A 27,279-nucleotide genomic window follows, 5' to 3' on the forward strand; every position below is an offset into this window, starting at 1 on the left:
ACAACATTCAACATGAAATGTTAACATCATACAAGCTCATATATGAGAAAGAAGAAGTTCCTTAATACAGACCCACATATTATATGTTGGCGGGTTTCTTATCGGACGCGAGTATAGGGCAAAAGAGAACATACTCACACCCACCATACTTGATGGATATAACAAACAACCAAATAAAATACCTTTGGCTATCAAAAATTGTCATATCCATCTAATAGGGCTTTTATTTATCCATCGGATATCCGGGTTTTGGCCCGTTGCCAGCCCTTGTCAGTCCACTACTAGTGTCTTACAGGCCGTTCAATCTTGCGGCCCATTCAATTTATGGGCCTTGTGGCTGTGTTGGCGTCTTGGCGACCGGCTCATTCAAATCCCCTGGGCTTCGGTGGAGTTGGCCACCGGGCAGAGCGGAGGGGTGCCGGTGTCCGGACTCCGGAGAGAATGGCGGCCACTCTTCTCCCGACCTTATCGCCGCCCGTTTCGCGCGCCGCCGCCGCTTTCCTCCTCCGACGAGCCCCACTGAAGCCCTCCCATTATGTGCACCCACCTTCTACTCTCCGCCGCTTACTCATCTCCTCCTATCCAGCAATCCCTGCCATGTGCCCCCTCTCCACCATGTCGTCCACCACTGCCGCTCGCGCCGTCCCGGTCCGCCGTGACCTCCTCATGCTCGGCATCGAGACCAGCTGCGACGACACTGCGGCTGCTGTGGTACTGGTTCTTTCTTCCTCGATTTTGCCTGCAGCGGAGGCGTCAAATTTATGTGCTGAGTTGCTTCTCTCCTGTTTGTCTGTGATTGGTTGCAGGTGAGAGGTGATGGCGAGATCCTTAGTCAAGTAGTATCTTCCCAAGTAATTCATTTCCCGCCAATTTTATTTCTGTATTCTGACCTCTTATTTCTGCTGTAAATTTGAGCTGGCTTTTTACCATCCTATGCCAGATGGCAGTTGTTAGCATATGTATAGGATACCTTTGTTCATTGCTGATCGGTTCTGCTTTTCGTTGGCCAACATTTGCAAGGCGGATTTGCTCGCGAGGTATGGTGGTGTTGCCCCTAAGATGGCCGAGGAAGCACACGCCCTTGTGATTGACCAGGTGTGACTTCTTGGATCAACATAGGGTCTGCATCCTTTTGCGGTGCTGACATATATGCTAATTGCCTGTTCTTATTTGCTATCCAGGTTGTTCAAAAGGCTCTTGACGATGCAAAATTGTCAGAAAGTGATCTTTCTGCAGTCGCTGTGACCATTGGACCAGGACTTAGTCTATGCCTTAGAGGTATGTTTTTTTAGCTCCCCGTCATTCATTAAGATGATGAATTTGTTAGAATATAATATAAGTGGATTGTCCACCTCCTCCCGTTAGCTTAATTTTTTGGGTTGAACTGGTTGGTGCATACAACTTAATATGGTATTGGAGCGAGATGTCACGAGTTCGAATCCTTGTTAGCGCAATTAAAATAAAATAATTGTTGCTCGCTCCTATTCCACGTCTGAGACCCAAAAGAGACTCGACGTGAGGGAGAGTGTTAAAATATAATATAAGTGAATTGTCCACCTCCTCCCATTAACTTAAGCTTTTGGGTTGAACTAGTTGGTGCATGCAACTTAATAGAATTGTCTATTCTGTTCATGATTTGCCTTTGTTAGTTCGCACATGAGTTTTTTTTTACCAATTTGATACAAGTATGTATATGGCTCAGATGAATTGAGTTCAATCAGACTACAAACTGATTGCTCAATTAAGAATCAAGACTGCTTTGGTTCTGCTGTCCTGTAGAACATTGCTGTTGGCTTGCTTCTTATATCCCTCATGTTATATGACGTGTACTTTGGCAAACTTTAGGATAAGTGCTGTCAGGGATCAGAAGTTTAAGTTTTTGTTACTATTTCCATCATTGCCATATCTCTTTTTCCCCTAATGTTGCACATTTCCCTGGCTAAACTGCAGTTGGTGTTCATAAAGCTAGACAGGTAGCAAAAGCATTTGGCTTGCCTATTGTTGGAGTTCATCATATGGAAGCACACGCATTAGTTTCCAGGTATTTAACTCATATGGCCCTTTGCTGTTCAATTAACCGTGATCTTAAATTGTATTGACTTTGATTTCTTTTTTGGTATATGCTGCACAAGATGTTTTGTTAATTCATCATCAAATAGAATAAGGTTGTTGGAACTTGCTCTCAGTTGCAAGGGGATCCAACGGGGGTGAATGGTGACGTTAACAAGGTTCTCGCGGCAGATGGCAATAGCTCTGTTAATCTAGCCTCTCACGGGCACTGTGCGGGGGTATTTATAGGTATCTGAGCGTCCAGCGTCTTGTGTTAAGGACGCATGTGCCCTCAGACACCTAGGTTATCCCCAGAATATTCCCATAAAGCAGGGTTACAGACTGTAATTACAGGGATGCCTTTACAAATTAGGCCCGTAACACACAACGGCCACGCATGGCCCGTTACAATGGGCCGGATCACACGTGGGCCTCCGAGCTGGACAAGGCCGCACGGTGGGATGACCTCGTCGCAGGCCTTCGTCTGATGTCGTATGGGGCGAAGGGTGTCCCTGCCCGTTTTATCTCCGTTGTACCAACGACATCAGCGAAGGCTTCGAGCGAAGGGTGGCGTCTTTGCCTTCGCCCCAACATTTGCCCTCCGAGGGACCAGTTCGACAAAGTCATCTGGTGCCGAAGACGTCGCTAGATGGCGGAGACGCTGCCCTCGCTCGAAGTGGTTCCGCGGGGGTTTTTGACATGACCGTTGATTGACACCGTACTGTTGGACTGCGGGTTTCCCGAAGCGCCGCGCCCTGTGTATAAAAAGGGGCGGGGGTCGGCGCGTTTTGAACTTCACTTTCCGCGCTCCGTGAAAACCCTAGCCGCCTTTCCACCGTCTTGCTGCTCGTCTGCCCTCCTTGCTCTTGTTCGCCGGAGATCTGGCTCGAGTGAAGCAGACCGCCCGCCGCCGCCGACGGTACGTAGCGATGCCGACCTCTTCTTCTTCTGCTGCCGCTACGCCGCCGGCCGACGCTTCGTCTGAGGAGACGCTGAGTACTTTGGCGGCGGAGGAGTTGCGCGCCGGCGATACGGTGGATTTTGGTGTGTCGCGGATGTCGTCGGTCCGCGTGCAAGATATGCAGTGGCTGGGTTACTTTGGCGGCGGAGTTGCTCGTGTCCCGGGGACGGAGGAAGTCCCCGAGCCGGAAGGCGAGTTGGTTGTGTTCGAGGCGTTCTTCGCCGCCGGTCTCCGCCTGCCTGCGCATCGATTTGTTGGAGAAGTCCTGCGCAGATTTAACGTTCAGATCCATCAGCTGACTCCGAATGCCGTGGTGGCTCTGTCGAAGTATGTCTGGGCGACGACTTCGTACGGCGGACAGCCATCAGTCGAAGTCTTTGCGAAGTACTATTGCCTGCACTGGCAGAAGAGGATGATTGGAGATGAAGTTGCCCAGTTTGGGTCCTGTACGTTTATGCCGAAGACCGGCAAGACCACGATGGAGGTAGTCGAGTTGGTTCCTTGCGCCTGCAACAAGTGGGGCAATTGGAATGAGTTTTGGTTTTACGTCGCAGAGGGTACCGTCGAAGACCATGAGGGGCTCCCCGTGTCCGAGATGTGCTCGCATTTTTACTCAGCATACCCGCCCTTTGAGGTGGCGGAGGAGGATGCGGACGAAGGGGCCCTTCGGTGCGCCGCCGGCCTGAGCAGTGGGCACGATTTGGTTGAAGAATTTGTGGCGTACGGGGTATGGCCTTTGGCGCATGGCTGAGCGTTGGGCGAAGTGTGCCCTCGTCAGATGCCTTCCCATGGTGGGAAGCTGGTGCGAAGTCCTGCCTTCGCGCTGGATCTGCAAAGCCGCGATCCGGCCGCCTTTGTGCGTGAGGCGGAGGATGGGGCGGTGCGGATCGTTGGTCGGTACGTGCCGAGGACAGAGGGCCAGCGTAGCTGTGATATCCGCGGGTCGAATGACCGTTTGAACAGGGTTTTTGAATTGAATCGACTGCCGTATAACGGTTATCCCGGCCAAGACGATGTGGACCGCCGCGGGAAGAAGCCGGTGGTAGAGTCTGGAGACGACCCTGCGTCGGCGGCCGCCCCATCCTCTAAGAAGAGGAAACTAGGTATTGCTATGGGAGGACTTGGGGTTTCCGATGGTTTTGCTAGAGAATTGATGAGGACATGCGCGGCCCCGGGGGGAAGGATGTCTTCGCCCGAGCTCCGGGGCGCGGATGCTGAGGGTTACCGGGGGTTGGTGGCCTAGGAATGTTCCTATCCCCCGCGCGGCCGGCGAAGACTTTTTTACATCTCGCATGGTTCGTGAATGGAAAGTGTTTCCTTACGGGCGGAATATTGCTGTTGTTGTGTCGGCAGTGATGGACAAGAAACGCCAGGGAGCTGCACAGAAGCGCCAGGCGGTTGTCAGGCTTCATGAAGCCAGGCCGAAGAGGCAGCGAGGGGCTGCGAAGGCTGCTGCCCCCGGCGGAGGCAAGCCGCCGCTGGCGGCGAAGTCGGCCGTCCCTGCATCTAGCAAGGCGCCGGAGGCTGCGGCTGGCGCCGGTGGTTCCAAGTCTGCGAAGGCTGTGCCGGCGTCCAGCAGGGTGCCGGAGGTCGCGAAGGCGGCCCGAGGGTTGCCGTCGCCGGGCAAGCGCGTCGCCGACTTCGCCACCGATATTAGTGTGGACGACTATCTTGGTGGTAAGCCGTTGGCTCGTTTTTTTTTGTAATTCGTTGATGCGTCGCAGGGTCGGACGAAGACCAACTTGTTATTGTTGCGCCTGCCGCGGCGACCACGGCGGCTGCCGTAGTGCCAAAGGCGAAGGGCGGTGCTCTTAGTGCCGGAGGCGAGATGCCGGCACTCGCTGCTGTCAGGGACGAGGCGGGCGCTGTGTCCCGCCGGCTGAAGGAGATGAAGGAGGCACTAAGTCAGGTACGTTGAGCTAGACTTCGGGTTTTTTTATCGGCTTTGTTGGGGCCGCGGTCTTACGTGTGTTTTGCAGGCGGCTGACTTCGCAGACCGCGCGATGTCGGTGGCTCTCACGGCAGTTGTGTCTGCCGAGGTCGAGAGACTTCGGACGCAACATGCTGACGCCGTCCGGGAAAAATCGGTCGCCGACAGTAAGTGCCGCAAGCTGGCGGACAAGGTGGCCGCACTGGAGGGGGAGAAGACTGACCTCCGGCGCCAACTGGCGGGGGAGAGGAGGGAGGCCAATGAGGCCCTCGCCAAGGCGCAGGCTGCGCTGGTGGAGGCCAAATTGGCGCGGGCGGAGGGCAGTCTTGCCAGGGAGCGCGCCGAGCAGTTGGAGGAGCGGCTCAGCGCCCTGCAGAGCCGTGTGGAGAGGGCCGAGGCCGCGACGCGCACGGAGGCTGAGCGGACGCGCAAACAGCTTATGGATTCATACCATGAGCTGGGCGCGCGGACCGCTGACTTCGAAGTGCCGGACCGAGAGCCCGGACTTCGCTGCCTGGAGTGGGTACAGGAGGAGTTGCAGGCACTCCCCACTATCGTGGAGGGGTTTATGTCTTATGCCTCCCTGGTCACCTGCGAGGGGGCGATGAACGCGCTCTCTCGCGAAGGGTGCCGGCACTATGAGGTCTTCGACCAAGCTGATGAGGATTTCGAGCGAGATATCTACAAGGTTGAGGACCCTATAGTGAAGGAATCCGCCGGAGCCATCTACGACCGGATGTGGGGTCCGCACGGTCGAGAGGTGGTCAGGGAGCGGGCCGAGACGGCGAGGGCACAGGTAACGTTTGACTTTTATTTGATGTTTGTTGGATGTGGGCTATGTATGGGTTTGCTGAATTTGTGTGCTGTGTCTCAGGCGGCGCGTGGCGAGAGGGTGGATGATTTCAGGGCGTTGAACAGCGCGCTGCCTGACCCGGAGTCGAACCCGGCGGAGGCTGTGTCCGAGGCCGCCCTGGAGCCGCCCCCGGAAACTGCCGAAGGCGCTCCTGATGCCCCCGCAGCCGCTGCGGCCGGCGGAGGCCCGCCCCAGAGACCGCCGAAGGCGCTCCTGATGCCCCCGCAGCCGCTGCGCCGAGGGCCGAGGATCCTACGACGGTGGCGGCGGAGGCGACAGCGGAGGCGACAGCGGAGGCTCCCGCGACGGCTAGGTCTTCGCAGGTGGCGTAGTGGGTGTGGGTAGTTAGGGAATTTTGGATATGTTGCTGAATTTTGGTTGCTGCGCAGGTTCAAGATTTTGGGCCTACGCACGCAACCGCCACTACTAGTTTTTTGGCGGCTTCGACTGTGGATGATGGTAATAAATATGATGGGTCTGCATCTGAGTTTTCTGATTTTGCTGACTCTGGGAGCTCGGTTGAGTGGACTGAGGAGTCGTCGGAGGAGGACTTGGACTACTTTGCGGCCTTGGATGTGGCAGCGGCGGAGGCTTCACCGCACGCTGCGGACACAGAAGATGTGCCTGGTCCGAGTACCGGGCGCAGGCGGCGAAGGGCGGTTGCGAAGCGTAGAGTGAGTGGGGCGGAGGGCGGTCGGCTTCGTGTGAGTAGGGCTGGCTGGCAGGAACTGTTGTCCTTGCCAACCGCCGTGAGTACAGGTGAAGGGGAATTGCGAAGTCTTTTTGCGGGTGAGGAGCTTAGGATAATGTTATTTAACTATAGGGAGATGAGAATTATTCCGAAGGTTGAGCCGATGTAGAGTGTGATGCCCTCGCTTGTACATGTGTAAAGGCTTGTATGATGAAGTTGTGTGCCCTCGCACATTTGGCTATGCTCGCGAAGGCGTTACGTACTTGGTCAGGTGTATTTGTTATGCTGGACTGGTGCGCATATAGTCGGTCTTGGTGCGGACAGTTTGGTGTGGTCGTTTTTGCTTTTGTTACGCTTCGTCCGGCTGTGCCCTCGGGCAACTTCTGCGCGGATGGTCTTTGCAGTAGACTTCGGTTTTTCGCACTTGCTGTGCTAGTCCGGCTGCACCCTTAGGCGACTTCTGCGCGGCTAGTCTTCGCGGTAGACTTCGGTTTTTCGCACTTGTTGTGCTAGTCCGGCTGCACCCTTAGGCGACTTCTGCGCGGATAGTCTTTGCGGTAGACTTCGATTTTTCGCACTTGTTGTGCTAGTCCGGCTGCACCCTTAGGCGATTTCTGCGCGGATAGTCTTTGCAGTAGACTTCGGTTTTTCGCACTTGCTGTGCTAGTCCGGCTGCACCCTTAGGCGACTTCTGCACGGAGTTGTCGCACGCGAGGGTGGCTAGCGCTGAGCCTCGCAGTGACTTTGTATTGGTCGAATGTCGAAGACCGTCGTCGCGGTCTTTTTTCGACGCATGTTTTTGCGGGGGATTTTTCACTTGTATATTACATGGCTCCGCCTCGTTAAAAACCTCACCCCCCGGGAGGAAAAAAGTGCGGGCCAGAATAAAATTGTTTTTGCGAATTACAAGGGCGAATCGGCCCTGATGAGTCAAACAAAAAATTTGCGGAGATTGTCGATGTTCCAGGAGTGCTCCAGGTCTTCGCCGTTTGGTGTTGCGAGCCTGTAAGCGCTGGGTGAAGCTTTCGTCTTGACAATGAAGGGGCCCTCCCACTTGGGCTCCAGCTTGCCTCTGGACTCTGTCCGAGCTGTTCGGATGAGTACGAGGTCCCCTTCGCTGAATTCCCTCGGGATGACTGCGTGGTCGCACCATGCTTTTGTCTGGGCTTGGTATTTGTTTAGAGCCTGTAAGGCGAGGACTCGGTCTCCATCGATGAGATCCTTCGAAGTGGGCTCGTCCACGTCGGGGACGGCTGACGGAACTGTTCGCGGGGACACATGCTTTATTTCTTGTGGGGTCATGGCCTCGGATCCATATAGAAGGCGGAAAGGAGTGAACCCGGTCGCCCTGCATTCAGTTGTGTTCAGCGCCCAGACCGCCTCGGGTCATAAATCGGTCCACCTGCCCTTTTTTCATCGAGGAGCATCTTTTTGACAGCTGTGAAGATTTTTCCATTGGCGCGTTCCACAACTCCGTTGGACTGCGGGTGATAGACTGAGGCGAAGGCAAGCTTGGTGCCAATGGAGAAGCAAAAATCCTTGAAGTCTTGGCTGTCAAACTGCTTGCCGTTGTCAACTGTTAGTTCGGACGGTACTCCGAAGCGGCAAACAATGTTTTGCCAAAAGAATTTTTGGGCAGTCTTTGATGTTATTGTGGAAACGGCCCTTGCCTCGATCCATTTGGTGAAGTACTCGACAGCGACGAAGGCGAACTTAAGGTTCCCCTGAGCGGTGGGCAGGGGCCCGACAATGTCCAGGCCCCAGCGCTGGAGAGGCCATGTGTGGGCGATCAGCTTTGTAAACTGCGAGGGGCTGCCTGACCGAGGAGAAAACTTCTGGCAGGCTTCGCAGGACCTTGTGACCCGATTTGCGGCGCAGATCATTGCGGGCCAGTAAAAGCCTTGGCGGATCACCTTAGCAGCTAGGGCCCTTGGCCCTGCGTGTGAGCCGCACGTGCCACTGTGGACTTCGCGTAGGATCTGGATGCCTTCGGTTTCGGTGACGCATTTAAGCATTGGCTGACTGACCCCCTTCTTGTAGAGTTGGCCCTCAAGCAGTGCGAAGTCTCGGCTTTGATGTCTGAGGCGCTTGGCCTCGCTGATGTCGGTTGGATGATAGTATCCCTGTAGGAACAGAGTTATTGGTGCCCGCCAGTCTTCGGTCATGATAAGGTTGACTATGCGGTGGCCCTCGCTGTCATTAGTTATTTGGAGCCCTTCGGGGCTCCGGACCGCTGGCGTGCCAATGACATGAAAGAACACGTTGGAGGGCAGGGACTCGCCTCTGGCGGCAGCCTTGGCCAATGCGTCGGCCTCTTCATTCTTGGCCCGGTCCACATGCTGCAAGGTGAATCCCTTGAATTGTCTCTCGAGACTTCGGATGGCCGCGAGGTATTGCATAAGTGCGGGGTCCTTTGCTGCATAGTCTTTCTCGACTTGGCCGGCAACTACCTTGGAGTCTGTTTTGATGATGCAGGTGGTGACTCCGAGGGCCCTCAGCTTGCGGAGGCCGAGGATGACTGCTTCGTATTCTGCTATGTTATTTGTGCATCTGTCAGATTCCAGAGCGAAGCTGAGGCGTGCTGCATATCTGTGCTTGACCCCGGCTGGAGAGGTGATGACTGCAGCGACGCCTGCCCCCGCATGGCACCATGCGCCGTCGCAATGGATCGTCCAAACCTTCTCTGCGGACGGGTCCGGCTGTGTTATTGGCCCAGTCCAGTCGACGACGAAGTCTGCCAGGACTTGTGACTTGATGGTTGTCCTGGGCTCGAAGTTGATGTGGTAGCCGGAGAGTTCGGCCGCCCACTTGGCAATCCTCACCGATGCCTCTGGGTTTCTGAACAATTCGCCGAGTCCCCTGTCTGAGGTGACTCAGACCTTGAATGCTTCGAAATAATGGCGCAATTTGCGCGAAGACATAACGACTGCGTAGGCAATCTTTTCCAGTTCTGTCATGTTACATTTGGACGGTGTCAGCACTTCGGAGACGTAATAAACTGGGCACTGCCTGACCACGCCCTCAATTGTCTGCTCCTGCACCAGTGCCGCGCTGACCGCATGCGGCGAAGCCGCAACATAGAGCAACAGGGGGAGCGAGGAGTCGGGGCTTGTAAGGACGGCCAACTCCGACAGGTACTGTTTTAATGAGGCGAAGGCCGCTGCCTGCTCTGGTCCCCAAGCGAAGTCTTTTGCACCACAGAGTGTTTTGAGGAAGGGGAGACTTCGCTCAGCGGACCTGGAGATGAATCTGTTGAGAGCGGCCAATCTGCCTGTCAGGCGCTGGACGTCTCTGGCGGACTGTGGAGGCGTCATGTTTATGATGGCCTGAATCTTGGTTGGGTTGGCCTCGATGCCGCGGTGTGATACCAGGTAGCCCAATATTTTGCCTTGGCGAACGCCGAAGACGCACTTTTCCGGGTTTAGGCGGAGTCGTGCGTCTCGCATGTTCGCGAATGTCTCGGCGAGGTCGGCGAGATGGTTCTCCTTGCTCTTGCTGGCGACGACGATGTCGTCCACATATGTGAATATATTTCTGCCAACTTGCCCTTCGAGCACTGTTTTGGTAAGCCTGGAAAAGGTGGACCCGACGTTCTTGAGTCCCTCCGGCATTCTGATGAAGCAATATGTGCCGAAGGATGTTATAAAGCTGGTGCTAGCCTTGTCTTCCTCCTTCATGTATATCTGGTGGTAACCGGAGAAGCAGTCGAGGAGTGACATGACCTCGCACCCGGCCGCGCTATCGACTATTTTGTCGATCCGCGGCAACGGGAAGTTGTCCTTTGGGCAGGCCTTGTTGAGACTGGTGAAGTCGATGCACATTCGCCACTTCTCGCTCTTTTTCTGTACCATTACAACGTTGGAGAGCCACGTGGGGTAAGCCACCGGCTCAATGATTTTGGCTTCCAGGAGGCGGTGCACCTCCGCCTTGGCGGCCTCTGTCTTCTCGTCGGACATTTTGCGAAGCCGCTGCTTTTTTGGTCTCACCGAAGGGTCAATTCCCAAGCTGTGCTCAATTATGGACCGGCTGACCCCGACCAGGTCGAGGGCAGACCAGGCGAAGACATCTTTATTCTTGGACAGGCAGCAGAGGAGTTTCTCCTCTTCATGCGAAGTGAGGTCTTCGCTGATAGTGACTGTCTGCTTGGGCGTGGCCTGATCGAGAGGGACAGTCTTGGTCCCGTCGTTGCTCTGCAGCTGTGCCTTGTCGTGCCCTTTGTTGGTTGGGCTGACAGGCGCAGGGACCTCGCGCTGGGCCGTGAGGCAGTGCACGTTTCTTTGCCCGGGGACGAAGTCCCGCTCTATGTTGCGCGCGGTCTGTTGATTGCCGTAGACCGCAATGGCGCCTAACGGACCTGGTATCTTCATGCACAGGTACAGTCCGTGGATAGCTGCCTCAAACTTGTTGATGGAGCCCCGGCCCATGATGGCGTTGTACGGATATACCATATCCACAATATCGAAGGTTACTTGCTCACTTCGGGCATTGGGTGCTACACCGAAGGAGAGAGGCAGCTCTATTTTACCGACAGGAAAGGTGCCCTTGCCGCCGAAGCCATACAACGGGTTGTCCGAAGGCTTGAGCAGGCTGTGGCTTATGCCCATGCGGTCGAAGGCATGGAGGAAGATGATGTCTGCTTGACTGCCATTGTCGACTAGGACTTTGTGCAAATCCCAGCCTGCCACGCTGTAGTTGATAACCATGGCGTCGATGTGGGGGGCGCTGCGCAGGTCGACGTCTCGTGCGTCGAAGGTTAGCGGTACGTGGGACCACTTTGTCTGCACGACTGGGCCAGTGATGGCGACGTGGTTGATGCTGCGGTAATGGTCCCGCTTCTGCCGCTTTGTGTCGAAGTCGGTGCTGGACCCCCCAGTGATCATGTGAATGACTCCGCGATACGGTTGATCGGCGAAGTCTTCCTTCTTTGGGGCGTGGGGGAGGTTTTGATGTTGCTGGTTTGGTGGTGGGGGTGGGGGAGGTACGATTTGTACTTCCTGATGGTGTTGGTAAGCGTGGTGCGGTGGATGAGGGGCGGGGGCGTGGATATATGGTGGAGGGGGTTGCTGGTAAGTGTGCGCGACAACTCTGGGGTTGTCGGCTGGCTGCGCCCGTGCCATCCTGTCTTTGGTGGCCTTCGTTTCTGGGCAATCTTTGGTTTGGTGGGCGCAGTCTTCGCCATGGAAGAGGCAGTAGAATCGGCGCGGCGGCTGCGCACGCCCCCGTCCCTACCGCGAGTTCCATTTCCGCGGCCCTAGGGGGGATATTCCTGGCGACGAGGGGCGTCAGCAGCGGGGTGCTGGTTGGCGATGTTGTGCACTTGCTGCTGATTGCGGCCGTCTCGACTGGAGTCTGGCTGCGGAGTCCTCGTCCACGTGCGGCTGGACTGTGGAGCATCTTTGGGCTTCCTTTGAGACTCAACCTTGCGCTGGTGGAGCTCTTCGGATTTGGCGTATTTTTCAAACAGCTGATATAATTCCTGGAGGTTCTTGGGCGGATCTCTGATGCAGTGGCTATAGAGGACGCCGACGCGAAGGCCACTGATGGCGTAGTGGATGGCGATCTGGTCATCGACTGAGGGCAGCTGTGACTTGAGTGTTAGAAATTTGCGGTAGTACTCCCGTAGAGTCTCCTTTTCCAGCTGCCTGCAGAGCGAGAGTTCGGCCAAGGCGTCGGTGTCTGGGCGGTACCCTTGGAAGTTGAGCAGGAACTTGTCCCGGAGGCTTCTCCAGGAATCAATGGACAGCGGAGGCAACCTGGTGAACCAGGTGAGAGCTGGGCCTTCGAGGGCGATGATGAAAGACTTGGCCATTGTGGCGTCGTCCCCTCCGGAGGATGCAACGGCGATCTGATAACTCATTATGTATTGTGTCGGGTCAGTGCTTCCGTTGTACTTGGGATAGGTCCCTGCCCGGAAGTTGGCGGGCCAAGGCATCACTTGCAGATGTGGCGCCAGGGGACTTCGCTCGTCGAGGTAGTTGACCCCTTGGAATGGCGCGGCGTGTGGGAAGGTGTGATCGCGCTGGGGGAAACGCGGGTCTTCCAGTTGTACGCGCTGTTGCAGGGGTGGTCCATTCTGCAGGCCGAGGTGGCCTTCGCGCGTGTCTTCCAGTTGTGCGCGCTGCTGCAGGGGTGGCTCGTGATGCAGGCCGAGGTGGCCTTCGCGCTGCATCAGCGCGATCTCTCGCTCGAGGTCCTGGGCCTTCTGTTCTTCGTCGCGTATCATTTGCCGCACCTTGGCTAGTGCGGACACGCGCTGACGCTTGGCCTCCAGTATCTTTTTCTGCCTCTGGAGATTGCGGTTCTTGAGGCGCAGGGCGCGCAACTGTAGCTGTTCTTCCGCTGAGACGCCGAGGACTTCACCGTCCTCGGTGAGGTCCGCGCCCTCCGGTGGGGCGAAGCCTGGGGGAGGCTGCGATTGTCCTTTAGGGCCGCAGGTGCGGAGAGTGTCGTCTTCGCAGGTGCGGAGAATGTCGTCTTCAGTGGCCTCTTGGTGGGTGGATTGGGTGAGGGCGAGGGCCTTGCCCTTTCTTGCGGCAAGTAGTGCTGCCTTCGCAGCCTCGTCTGCCTTCGAGTTAGCTTTCTTGGATGCCATCGCGGGTGGTTTTTTCGTAGCACGAACGGTGGGCGCCAAATGTTGGAACTTGCTCTCAGTTGCAAGGGGATCAAACGGGGGTGAATGGTGACGTTAACAAGGTTCTCGCGGCAGATGGCAATAACTCTGTTAATCTAGCCTCTCACGGGCACTGTGCGGGGGTATTTATAGGTATCTGAGCGCCCAGTGTCTTGTGTTAAGGACGCATGTGCCCTCAGACAACTAGGTTATCCCCAGAATATTCCCATAAAGCAGGGTTACAGACTGTAATTACAGGGATGCCTTTGCAAATTAGGCCCGTAACACACAGCGGCCACGCAGGGCCCGTTACAATGGGCCGGATCACACGTGGGCCTCCGAGCTGGACAAGGCCGCACGGTGGGATGACCTCGTCGCAGGCCTTCGTCTGATGTCGTATGGGGCGAAGGGTGTCCCTGCCCGTTTTATCTCCGTTGGACCAACGACATCAGCGAAGGCCTCGAGCGAAGGGTGGCGTCTTTGCCTTCGCCCCAACAAAGGTCTAGTAGTTTTTTATTTTTAAAAAAGAGATTGGTTTGTTTCAAAGTCACTTGTTACAAATTTGGTGTTTTTTTATTATTTTTTTTTATCAATTTTTACAGTATAATTTGCAAATCTGTTTAGACTTTAGTCTACACATTGCTACTTGGCATCTTTCTATAATACCTGCAGCTTTATGCAGATACTAAACTAAGCTGATGTTGTAGCATATGCTGAACAAAAGAATTTTTAACTTTCAGTCTTCAACCAATTTTGAATTTTCAGTCCAGTGTGAAAAGTAAAAACATTAACTTATGTTTAATGTATGAGATAAAAGGGTCCCATAAGTATATATTTATTGATACCACATCAATCACATAATGGCTAATGAATGTCTTGTATAGTTGTATTGAACAAAAGAAATTAAACTCAAAGCTATGTTTTGAGAACTGGTGAGAGAATTACTGCTACCTCTAATGATCAATTTCGAAGGGGCTTTAATTCATTTGTTATCCTTGGATCTTGGTCTCTATGGAATCAGGAATCATCGCAACAAGTGTGTTTGATGGTGTGACTCCATTCTTGGCTAGAGTTCTTTACTCACGAGCGAGGAGTTGTACCTCTAGGTTTTGGCCAGGGCTTAAGTTGTTTCGTACCTCTCTGCCTTTGTATCATAGTTTTGTTAGACTTGGGTCGAGGACATGTATTGTTCTAGAAAAGGTGTGTATATTGTTTAAGTCCTTGGTGTGAGTGGGTGTTTGTGTTATAGGCCATTCCCAGTGCTAGATTTCATTACAGTTTTGAATAACTTGTAGGTGATGAAATGAAACAAGACCCACAATGCATAGTTTTGTTTCATAGTTTCATAGGCATACACATTTAAATGTTGCATATTGTTATGAATTGAAATGCTCCTAGAGTTCCAGTAGAGTTTCTCCAACGCATAGAGGTGAAACTAAATGATCACAGAGTTCCAGTAGAGTTTCTTCAAACCATAAAGATGAAACAAAATGCTTCTAGAGTCCCAATAGAGTTTCTCCAACACATAGAGATGAAACAAAATGCTCCTAGTGCAATCTCATTCTGTTTCCAATGCGTTGGGAACCATGCATGTTGGGTTTCATTTGGATGGAACTCATCTTCTCTCTCTCATAATTCCTATGTCACATCATCATTTAGTGTGATATGTCACCTCATTAAATGGGAATGAAACTCCAACTGGGAGTGGCCTAGGAGCACTTCCCCTTTTTTTTATTAATATAATGATGTGCAACTTCATGCATGTTCGAGAATAAACATGACTTAGAACATGCTAAATTTGTTAATCCTAAGGACAATGCTATATGAACTGGGACAATATTGCTTAAGTGCCTCACTACATTTCTAACTTTATGCATGCACTGTACTCGCAGCTGATGTTGTTTGATCCTTGTCAGGCTAGCGAATAAGGACCTTGATTTCCCATTTCTGGCTCTTCTAATTTCCGGTATGTGCTAACTACATTATTATGTCTTAGTATTATATGATACAATTGTTAAAATAGAATATGCTTGTATATTAGGCTACGACCATATCAGATCAGGGGTCCACACAGTTGTTCTATAATAGAGAAAGATCTTAACTGACTCTGATTAAAGATAGGATAGAATTAGGTTTGATTTGTCCCAGAGATAATAGAGTTAGAATAGGAGTCGGTTAAAGTAGTTGTACTCGAGTTGGACCCCCCTTGTCATGTTATAATCCTGATTGTAGTGTTATGCCATATATATACTCACCCCACGGTCTAAAAGATCAGGGCGAACAACTTAAAACCGCTGCCGTGTTTTCTTACATGGTAATCAGAGCCAACTTCTCCACACACCTATAGAACTCTAGGCGATGGCAACAAGTCTCCATGGCATCTACCTCAAGCTTTGCTATGCCAACGCCCCTCCTAGGGCAATCCGTGGCGGTGAAGCTTACCAAGAACAACTTCGCGCCCTAGAAGGTGCAAGTTTTACCTATTCTCAGGGTGCACAGCTGCATGGCTACCTCGATGGCTTGACTATTGCACCAGAAGAGAAGATCAACAACAAGGAAGACAACGGTTTGTTAGAGGAACCCAATCCAGAGTTGACATAGAGAAGGTTAATAACTAAAAGGAGACTTGAAAGGGTATAATATACGCAAAGATTTATTCTTGAATAGGAGTGTCGGGGGCAATAATCCCTTGAGGGCCATAGCCCATGGGCCGAGGAAGGAAAGAGCATGCCCGAACCAACCCAGAAGAAACCTGGCCTGCTCTGGCAGGCGGAGGCAAGCCATGAGCACCCACCTCCCCGCTTTGACGTAAAGTAGGGACGCCTGGGGGTCGGGTGAACTGCAAAAGGGCCGGACATGCCTGAAGCCAATCCCGATGGTCAAGCGAAACACACCCGGCTCAGGGTTGGATGGATCACACCCATGTCAAGACAAACCGTCCCATAGACAATGCCGATCCTCCGCATTGCCTTCACCCATAAAGCCCACCAAGGGAGAACATAGGAATGAACAAACTACGAGGCGTCATCTACCAACAGGTCTCACGGGTGAGGTTAACCAACCCCAAGGGATGGTCAACCCATTAGATAGCCCTACAACGCCTACTTTGGCTTAGGCCTCCGACTGGGGTCAGAAGAACCCCAACCCCCACGCCAAGGTCTGAAGCGCGCTTACGCACGCTCTGCAACCCGCAAACTTCATGCAACCTCGCCAAGCAAGTCAACAAAGCTATAACCCCGACGACACAACAGTAGAGGAAGAAGCCTAACCATCTTACAGGCGTGTCGGATCCTTCTTCACCACACTAGTGTCTGCACGACAAAATTGTAACCCCTCTCTCTTGGTTTATAAAAGGGAGAGGTGGAAAAAATGAACAGAGAACACACCCGTAGTACGATAGAAACACACATGCCACACAGAGACTTGGGAACTCTTCCTCTCTCGCTCGTTTGTAATCCCCTACTACAAGCAATCCGGTGTCGGTAGCGCGAGCCACTGAGGACTGGAGTAGGGACATTAAGCTCGAACTAGTATAACCATTGCATCCACCGCACACATCATCCATGCCTAAAACACGCATACACTAATTTTCTCGCCGGTGCTTGTTCGAAACACTCACAGTTGGTGCTTCAGATAGGGGTCTTGCTCGTTTTCTTTCACCCTCCCCATCAAGTACCGAATGGCCAGCTGCGACGATAGTCAGGTCCCTGAAGTCGCCTCTGGCGTCCGTGGAATTCAGGACGAACAACTATGTTATCTACAACCTTATACTCATTATCCCGTTATTTACGAAAGTTTTTCCTCCACTTGAGTTATAGGCGATGTGTGCCATTGCCTCCCCCATACTCCATTGCAACGAAGGGCGGCCCCTAAGACAACGAAAGGTGTCCACCTCAAGCTCGCGAACACGACCGATGATGCACCCAAGGCGGTTGAACGTTGTCCTCGGTCCGGCTAGCCGCGACGCCCCAAGTTGCTCGCATACGACACCAACCGCCTTCGACAATCCATGGTACTCCGTGTCGAGCGACTTGAGACAATGTTGTACCTCGACGAGGTCGCTCTCTACCATGGTAAGTTTGTTAGACACACTTATCGAAAAGAAAAAAAGAGATGTTCAGCACCGGATCTCACGCGGGCTCGAAAAGGAAGTCTTACCTTTGAGGTCGGCCCTCAGTCACTCCACCTCGGCCTGACGCGCCACCTCACTCTTGAGGGCCGAAGTTTGGGCCTCGGTCGCCTCCTCCCTCTTTGCTGCCTGGATGCGCGTCGCAACCTGCCACCGCACGAGGCGGGCCTAGACAGTAGCCTTCAGATCTGTCCTCGCTGCCTCGGGTGATTCATCGCGAGACTTCTTGGTCGCGTCCGCGCAGAGGAGGGCCTCGACTGTCCGCCTCTTCTTCTGGAGCTCTTCGCTGAAACACTCTCGTAACTCCTGGCGATGAAGGAACCGGGACTAACGCGCCGACACTTCCACAACCGACTAGGACCGAGAGGCGTGCGCAGATGTCAGAAACTAAGAAAGAGAGGCGTTTCAAAACCAGAAACATGCACAACTCACTGAAAAGGTGTCGCCCGCTGTCGAGAGCCGAGACAAAATGGCCTGCACCTTGGTCAACGTCATCTAGAAGTGGCTCTCCGTCCCAACCAGCTGCTCACGAAAGGCCCATCCAAGATGAATCATGCGCCCTGAGGTCCTTTAGGATCCGCCAACTTGATTCGTGGCTAGCCAGAACAAAGCTGCGCCACCAATCCCCTAGATGTCTCCTCGACCGTCGCGAAAGCTGTGGGGTTGGACGTGGTAGCCCTTCTCAAAGACGAGGAAATGGGATCGACCCCCGACCGCTCCCGCACGGCATATGGAATGATTGCGGTCGCCGACGCTATCATAACGACCAGGGTTGGGGCCACGTTTGTCAAGGGGGCCGCCCAAGCAGCAAGAGACCTTGAGGGCAACGCCTCCGAGGCTTCAACTCTGGCCGTCCCCGGTGGTAGCTCCACCGACGCCGCGTCCAAGGCCGAGGGAACACCGCCGCTCCCGCTACCTGGCTGCACTACCCTCCTCTTCTTGGACAATGCCTTCCTCGCACCCGGGACGAGGGTAGAGAAGCGGGGGGCACTGCAGAATCATAAGATCGTCACCGGTCAAGAGAAGATCGAAGCGAGGTAAAGCAATCTTTCGTCTGCACAAGCATGTCTTACTAACCTTCTCTTCCTAGGGATTGTTTTGCCCGACCCGTCCGTTGAGTGAGTGGGCGCTCCTGGTCGATCAGGTTAGGAAGAGCGGTGGCCCCTGGCCCCCTGCTTGAGGCAAAATGCCTACTACCCCCGTAAACTCGGCCTTAGGTGCAGGGCCAGGGGTGACAAAATCACCTGTACCAGCTCGGCTCGGTGAAGCTCCTGAGGCGATGGCTGGGGGCTGCAGACTGGCCGGGATAGAGGATCCCGTCATGGGAACTACGTTGGCTAAACCGATCAGTCGACGCCGCCAGGTGCGATGAAGAGGCACCCACTCCCTCCTCTGCGTAGAACACGGAAGAGCCAACCTCTGGTGAGTGCGAGCAGGCCCCGTCTCCCCTAAGGAGGGCACCCGAATGTGTCGACCCTGTACCCTTTGACTCCTCGTTTGTGGTGTTAGTCTCGACGCCACGGTCCCTCTGCATCTACGCTAGGCTCGGCGCTGCTTCTTTGCGACACATGCATGCTTGTCCTTCCTCTGTTGCTCTGCCTTGGCGTGAGCGGCCTCCTTCGCTGCGCTCCTGGGCGGAGGGGCAGGGCACTCCCACAGCAACATGGTGGACAACTAATAAGGGAGGTGACCTCGTCAGTTAGGAGGGAGGAGGGGGAACGAAACGAGGGAAAAAGGGAAAACGAGGGAACTAAGGCTCATGAACTCGACAAAGCCTGGCTCTGGCTGCATCGGAGGACACCCCGACACAAGGAACACGTACGGAATAGCATTCCCGCCCGCGTCCTTATGTGTCTCCATGGCATCCTTTAGGCACTGGGCAATGTCTGTGTCGCCGGGAACGGCTCCGACTAACAATGTCCCCTCCTAAGAGGCATCCAACACCATCTTGTACATGGGAAGCTCCCTCGCCATGAGCAGGGCCACACCCTGATGGAGGTAGTTGCCAATGATCCCGCAACGATAACCCCCCTCTCGTGAAGAAGGGCGATGGTGGAAAGATGGCCAGTGATTCGCCTTTTCTCGTCCTCTAGGATTCCTCGACCCAGCTTGGAGGGTCCTCCGCGGGCACCTCCTGTGTGAAGGACTGGAAGCCATTTCTTGCGGCGGTGGACGATCCGCAGTTGCGGAGATAGAACCACTGTCCATGCCAACCCTTGTTGGATGAACACAGGCACAACGGGATGTAGCTCTTCGACCACGTCCCTCGCAGATGGAAACTTGCACATCCAATCTATGCCCACAACAGTTCAACCGCGAAGAAGTGGCACCATAGATGGAATTGGGGATGGATCCCAATGATCCCTCACAAAGCGCAACAAAGGCCACAATGTGTTGAATCCTGTTGGGATTAAGGTGATGTAGTTGGGCCTTGAAATGGTGGAGGATTCTGACCAAGAAAGGATGTGGTGGCATGGCGAACCCCCGCTCGTGGAAATGCACGAACGACACCACGAAACCCGTTGGCGGCGCCGACACGACCTCGACCCCTAGGAGTACTAGGTCCTCGTCGCAAAGGAGGCCCCGATAAACGAGGGCGTCCAACCGGCCATACTCGATCATGGAACAATCCTAGAATGCCATGGGAATGAAGTGTAGGGACGACGAGAGGATGTGCGACGGAAACGAGAAGGCAATAACGACGGAAGATTCGAAACACACGAGAGTAATGGGTTTGTAAGGGTATAGAAGACGAAGCCTGGTGTTAAAAGGACGAATGGAAAATCGAACCGCTTCGACTCCCACACGCAAGATGGCCGTCGCCCACTGCGCACGGTCTCTTGATCCGACTACCTGTACAACGCGCCTGCTCCAACCTAGGCGAAGGTGCTGACTATTCGCGCCCGTCATGATTGAATGCCTACCACGAACCCATTGGGACTGCCATCAACCAGATGCGACCCCACGACCGCCTAACAATGCTCCGGTAAGCATCCTCACCAGCTTTTTCCCTTTCGAAGGATCAAAACTTCGCGGTCTATGTGGATGACCACTGCCCAATGGGTCCAGTTGGGCCCAACAACAATTGGAGTTCGAATGTCGGCCCACTTGGGTTCTCGACAGCTCCTGAAACAATAGAGCGAGGGGCAACTAGAGACGAGCACACTAACAGCCAGGACCCTAACGCTAAGGGCGTTACCAGCTTGCGTTCGAGTCCTAGAAATAGTCTGACTCATGGTTTATTGCGAAGTGAGGCAGCGAGCCACCGACTCCGGTCGAATGCACCTGATAACTATCCGAGTCGGTGCCTAGGAGTATACGGTCATCAGCTGACCCCACGTCTGGTTCATGCAGAAGGAATTAGGGCCTCATTCGGATCACCCGCATGAAGCTCACCGAGCGCCATGAACTCGACCATTGAGGGGAGCATGGTACGACTCACCCTTCCCCGTTCTCACGAACGGAACGCGTGAGAAGGTCAACTTAAAAGACGAAACACGTCCCCCAGACGGATCTTCTGTAACGAACAGAAACTCGGGGGTTCAAGTCGCACATGTGAAAGAAGGGTCGGGCGAAGTCGCGTGGATGTGCCCCTTCCGGAAGGACACCCGAAGGACAAAAAGGGGAAGGGGCCTGACCCACAAGCACGTAATCTTGGGCTCAAAATAGGAGGTGTATGTGATCCCTTAAGAAAGGGTTGATGCCTCGACAAAATGGAGGTCCAAAGAACCAACATAGAGAGGCATTACAAAAACAAAGCCCGAAAAGGGAATCTTGATGTAGTACGGCGAACCGACCCTAGAAGTCTGACAATCCCACGACTGCTCAGGTTGGCTAGAAGGGAATTCTCTATCTGGCACCCCTAAGACAACTATGGTGACCTTGCAGCTACTCAAGTTGGCTAGAACGACAGCCCTTACCTGGTCCCCTGAGCTAACCTAAAAGGGCCCGTAGATCACCTTGATGGACAAACCATCAACCACTGCGTTGGTGGCCGTCTCGAAATCATCCACTAGGCGACCAAGGTCGTCACCCATCGCGCCTTCTGGAAAACTGACAATGTTGCGCTGCTCATGGCTCGATTGAAACTGAGCAATGGCCAAGATGACGGCCGCGCCACGGTGAATGCCATGTTGCATGGCGTCGCGGACTCGGTTCAGAACGTCGAGAAGGTGTTTGTCCCGGTCCCTGCCGCACACATGGATGAATTCCATGACCTGGTCTACACACTCGCGTAGACCGGGAACCTCTGACTCCAACTCTAAAAAGAGCAGAGGAGAGGGCCATTAAGCACACTAAAAGTGATGAAACGACCACTGGGGAAGAACACGGCTTACCGGCCACACAGTGGTGCAACTCTAGGCGAGCGCGGAGGCTCGAGATCTCACCGTCGGTGGCCTTGAGGGTCGCATGAGCAGCGACCAAGCTCTCTTGAAGATCCCCAAATGTCAGCACTGCAAGAGCGGGAGGCCTGATAGGACGCGAGGTCGACCCGAAGCTCCTACGCATCCCCGAAGAATGGATCACCGCCCTAAGCAAGACAAGGGACGCTGCGATTAACGCCGACATAAAGGAAAAAGGGAGGTCACGAAATACCCCCGTCGCTCCAAGTGTTCCTTATCTTGACTCCAGCAGACGTAGCCTTAACGACCTCGGGGGAGACTCGTCTACCGAGCGCTTGCCTAAATCTAGGGATGGCAATGGGTCGGATTCGGGTCGGGGGGAGCAAAAAACCTGCCCGCGATCGCACCCGTGAAGTCTAACTAAACCCGCCCACGACCGCACCCGCAGGTGCAATCGCACCCGAAACCGTCAAGTTGAATCCACCATGGCTGCGAGGATGGGAACAGAGAATCTCTCTTGACTAAGGACGAAGGAAGCATCGGGATAAAGGAGCACGGAGAAAGGAGGCTACGAGGTACGACCATTTATAGGGATGAGCCCTGGGGTCGATTCGTCACAGTTCCCCTTGATAAATCATTACTTGGCGACAAAACGACGACTGTTGGGATCACGGTGCGGCAGACTAACAGTCGTCCCTAAGCACGACGCCCCATTCTCTGTAAGCCAATTGATGAGCCACAGAGGCCCAATCAACCCATGCAGAAGCCTATATAGCCCTAAACGAGAGTGGCTTGGGTCTAGCACATTCGGAAGACTGAACGTCTCGGCCCCCCTCAGATCATGAACCATGAAAAGCCTTCGAAGGAACACTCTGTTTCCTCCGAAGGCTTGGGGGCTACTATCAGGGGTAATAATCCTCGGGGGCCCATAGCCCATGGGCCGAGGAAGGGAAAGAGCATGCTCGAACCAGCCCAGACGAAACACGGCTTGCTCTGACATGCAGAGGCAAGCCATGAGCACCCGCCTCCCTGCTTCGGCCTAAAGCAACAACGCCTGTGGATCGGACGAACCGCAAAGGGGTCGGACATGCCTGAAGCCAATCTCGACGTTCAAGCGAAACACACTTGACTCGCAGGGTTGGACAGATCATACCCATGTCAAGACAAACCATACCATAGACAAGTCCGATCCTCCGCATTGCCTTCACCCATAAAAGCCCACCAAGGGAGAACATAGGAATGAACAAACTACATGGCGTCATCTACCGACAGGTCTCACAGGTGAGGTTAATTACCAACCCCAAGGGAAGGTCACTACATTAGATAGCCCTGCAGCGCCTACTCTGGCTTAGGCCTCCGGCTGGGGTCAGGAGAACCCCAATCCCCACACCAAGGTCTGAAGCGTGCTTACGCACGCTCTGCAACCCGTAAACTTCACGCAACCTCGTCAAGCAAGTCAACAAAGCTGCAACCTCGGTGGCAGACGACAACGGTAGAGGAAGAAGCTTGACCATCTTATAGACGTGTCGGATCCTTCACCACGCTAGTGACTACACGACAAAATTGTAACCCCTCTTGTTATATGTTCAGGAGGACACAACCTTCTTGTTCTCGCTCATGGTCTTGGGCATTACATTCAACTGGGGACTACTATAGATGATGCGATTGGTGAGGCATATGACAAATCAGCAAGATGGTTGGGCCTTGATATGCGGAAAGGTGGTGGTCCTGCTCTTGAAGAGCTTGCTCTAGAAGGTGATCCAAATGCTGTTAAGTTCAGAGTAAGTCTGTCTGATAGTTTTTATTTTTCAGATTAAGATGTAGTTATATTCCTGAATCTTGACTTGTGGCTTCTGTTGGGTTTCAACTCTAGTATACCAAAACTTGCTTGGGACTAAAAATCTTCTATTGTTGTTTAAGATGTAGTTATTATGTTGTTATCCATTTATTTTTATTATGCTTAGGCTACGTGATTCTATTGCTTATATTTTTCTTATAAGCTTTCAGGTTCCAATGCGACAGCATAAAGATTGCAATTTTTCTTATGCTGGACTGAAGACTCAAGTTCGATTGGCAATTGAATCTAAGAACTTGTATGGACATACTATCCCTTCTGGTCTCAGTTCCTGTGTCCTTTTTCATAAATATGAACATGCTTTCTGGTTATCTGGTGTTTCTAGTTAAATCATCGGTTTAGTATTCTTTGAGACAGTAGTATTTGGTACTTTATATATACCTCAAGTTCAAAGTTCTAAATTTACAGATAACTACATTCGAAATGCCTAAATGAATGTGTTTAAGTTCTCATTTATACTTAGAATTTATTTCAAGCAGGACTTGTAAAAACCTGTGCAAGTGATCGATTGTTCGTTGCCAATGAAAAATGAAGAAATCACTGGTTTTCGTACATAGCCAGATGAAAAAGTTCACTTTCCAGACCTGGTTTTTACCCATTTTACGAGCGAAATGAAAAAACCGTACTTTTGGCGGCATGAAAGTTTCTGAAAAACAAGCTCGAAAAAGAGGCATTTATGAGGGAAACGAGAAAAAAGTGTCACTTTGCCACAGGCGAGACGGAACAGATCTGAAAAGGTGAGCTTTTTCATCTGGCTATGTACGAAAACCTATATGAAGTTTTATAATTTTGTCTTAAACATGAAAGTTGTTTTTACCCTTTTTTTAGAGAACATGTTTATGGGGAGGGCTTTGTAGTCATGGCAATATGATTATTTTCGAACTGATCTGTCATTTACGCTGGTAGATGTACAGAGGATATTCCCGTTTCGGCTGCATCGGAGGAGGACAGACAATCAAGGGCGAACATTGCTGCCTCTTTTCAGGTTGTACACGATGGATAATGTACTCAATGCTCACTGAGGATTTCGATATCTTTACTAATAATTTTGTCCTATGCAGCGAGTTGCTGTGTTACATTTGGAAGAAAGGTGTGAGCGAGCAGTTGAATGGGCATTGAATATGGAACCTTCCATCAAATACTTTGTAACTCAGATATCTTGACGATGGTTAATTTCAAATCGGTTTACTCATCCAGTGTTGACTTATCCAATTATAAAAAGGTTGTTTCAGGAGGTGTCGCATCAAACAAGTATGTTACGACTCGCTTGAATCATGTTGCTGGGAATAATGGCCTACAACTTGTATCTCCTCCTCCAAGCCTTTGTACTGACAATGGTAATAAGTTAATTGAAAATCTAGTGACTTATATACTAAAATACATTAGTGCTGTCAACAAAATTGTCTTGTATTCAAAGTTAACTATCACACAACCCATTGTAGTTCTTTGTTTTTCACTATAGACCCTAGGCCATGCTATTTCGATTTTTTTTCTTTTTTTGTTTGTTTGTTAGATTGAAGTATGTGACCTAATTATGGTAGCTTTCTTTACAATAGTCTTTATTCTTTGTATAATTCTGAGTAATGAACATATAATCAGTTATACTATGTTGCTGCATCTGCATAGGTGTCATGATTGCTTGGACTGGGATTGAGCATTTTGTTGCCGGGAGGTTTGAGGACCCACCTGCTGCTGATGAGTCTGATGATATGCAGGTATGCAGTTTGGCTTGCATTTATTTTTTGTAAAAGTTTCTGTGTTCACTTTTAAGTTTAACTATTATGCACTTCGTTCTCTAACCATTTATGCTGGCTGGCTTGAGCAGGCTCTTATGTTTTTTATATTTATTTCTCACTATTCGAAGGGCTGGCATGACTGCCAAAACAATAAATTGCTGCCACACGACGTCGTGTTACCTTTAGCCGCTCTGAATTATTAGTCATAACTGGCATCGTTTGTCCACTTAGTTACTAGATACTTGGTTAAATAACCAACTTTTTGTTAGAAGCAAAGAATTTTCATGACATCTAATTTCTGTAATTAAAATGGCACCATGCCGGGTAGTTGACTCTTGAACCAGGCCTATTATTTATTGTGGGAGGTGTCTACTGACTGCAGAATCTCAAACTGCTGTCACAATTTTTGTGAACTACTTCCCTATTTTCTTTGCTTGATCAATTCTTGTGTGGTACAGTATGAGCTGCGGCCAAGATGGCCTCTTGGTGAGGAATATTCAAAAGGAAGAAGTGTTGCACGATCATTGAAGACTGCTCGAGTCCATCCATCACTAACGTCCATGATACAGGGCTCCCTTCAAAAGTAGTTGAGTTGGAAGTTGGAAACTAATTATTGGTCTCAGCTGCTTTATGCAGTTGAGTTTCCCGTCTTCTAGTTTTGGGTTCACAAATCAGCTGATTTATCTGTATTCGCTGAATTGAAGTAACAAACCTGCAAAAGGGCCGAACTAGTTTAATAGTAGATGAGGCTATATACAAATTCAGTTCATACCAGTGTTTTTAAGGCGTTGCCTAGGTGATGTCTAGGCGTCTAGGCGCTCGAATAATTCTAGTCGCCTTGCTTGCCTACGCGTCCAGGCGGTGGTCTAACGTCTCGCCTTACCGTATTAAGAACATTGGTTCATACATACCAGAAGATGCTTATACTCCATTTGTGTTTACCATGGAGGCTGGCTGTATCAGGCCCCACGCATTTTGAATGTAGTGTATATTTCTTGTTTCTTAAGGCCTTCGATCCGAACATATCATTAGTCATTACTTTGCAATGCCACTAAGGTTGATTGTGATGTTCATACGGGCAACCAAAGTTTTTAAAATGTGGATTGTATTCTTTAGACATGAATTGAGAATTGAGAACAAATATGGCCTTGGTGTCGAAGATTAATGATGACATAAGATTATTGTGTTTAATGTGCAAGTGATTAATGTGTGTTTTGCAGGGGATAGGTCATAAATGGGCAAATTGAGTTAGGTCACAAATAACTCACGGGTTTGAGAGTTGGCAGATCTCTTGGGGTGGTCTGGTCTGTACGTTGAGGCATGGATCTGAGAGTTCTACGCCTCCTTTGGATGCAGCTGAACCACAATTTCTTTAGTTCTTTAGAGCATCTATAATAGTTATGTAAACAACTTCCTAAATATGAATTTAGGAAGTTTTCGGAAAAACTCTTCTTCAACAATTATGTAAAGTAGATCCTTAAATTTACAAACTCCCTACAAAACCCAATTTCACTCCTACATTTAAGAACCTCGTTGGAACTATCTAAATCAATGTTGGTTCTAAATCCATCGCTGAAACCATATTTCGGCCACCGTTTTGCGTTGTCACACCGTCCTGTTGACCAGAAATCTATCTTCAGTACACTGTGTTGTCTTCATGCCATCACCAAGACCTTTTGGTCTTCCATCGACAACCTCAATATTACAAGACGTTATGGAAGGTTGTTGATGTGCTAGCTCAATTAATGTTATTGAATGTTGTTGATGTGCTAGTTCAATTAAAAAAAGAAAGCATGCTTACTTTTATGTTGATGTGGACAATTTTAAAAATTAGCAACCAATAAATAGAGAACTGTTGAAGCACACACATTTTTCTACTCCTTAAAATAATTTAGCAACTTTTTAAATTTATAATTTAGGATGCTAAATTTACATAACTTTGGAGATGCTCTTAGGACTAATTTGGAAACTCTATTTTTCTAAAAAAATTCTATTTTTTAGAAAAAATAAACTAATTTCTTTTAGAAAATCGAAAATCCTTTAGAAAAGTAAGGTTCCCTAGCCTTTAGAGGGAGGCCTTAATATCCATTTTCTAACTGTATCTACGTGCCCACGCTTGGCG

The 27,279-nt window shown here is 51.5% G+C and overlaps 1 protein-coding gene across 3 annotated transcripts; it reads left to right on the forward strand.

The window, feature by feature from the left end:
• Nucleotides 1-358: 358 nt before the first annotated feature.
• Nucleotides 359-26,726, forward strand: LOC100193421 (uncharacterized). Of its 3 annotated transcripts, none has more exons than XM_020549480.2 (13): nt 359-711; nt 807-851; nt 1,021-1,095; nt 1,182-1,278; nt 1,951-2,041; nt 15,011-15,060; nt 23,157-23,347; nt 23,574-23,659; nt 24,328-24,406; nt 24,483-24,566; nt 24,644-24,758; nt 25,048-25,136; nt 26,378-26,726. In XM_020549480.2, the coding sequence occupies exons 1-13, from the start codon at nt 442-444 to the stop codon at nt 26,402-26,404; spliced, it is 1,299 nt and encodes a 432-aa protein (XP_020405069.1). In that variant the 5' UTR covers nt 359-441; the 3' UTR covers nt 26,405-26,726. The 3 variants fall into 3 exon arrangements, 2 of the variants coding, with proteins under 2 accessions (XP_020405069.1, NP_001353957.1); NM_001367028.1 differs by lacking the exon at nt 26,378-26,726 and adding an exon at nt 25,616-25,926 and having other exon boundaries at nt 398-711; NR_159666.1 differs by lacking the exon at nt 26,378-26,726 and adding an exon at nt 25,616-26,087 and having other exon boundaries at nt 406-711; nt 24,483-24,758.
• The last annotated feature ends 553 nt before the right edge of the window (nt 26,727-27,279 follow it).

Source organism: Zea mays, chromosome 3 (assembly GCF_902167145.1).
Source record: "Zea mays cultivar B73 chromosome 3, Zm-B73-REFERENCE-NAM-5.0, whole genome shotgun sequence".
Lineage (NCBI taxonomy): Eukaryota > Viridiplantae > Streptophyta > Magnoliopsida > Poales > Poaceae > Zea > Zea mays.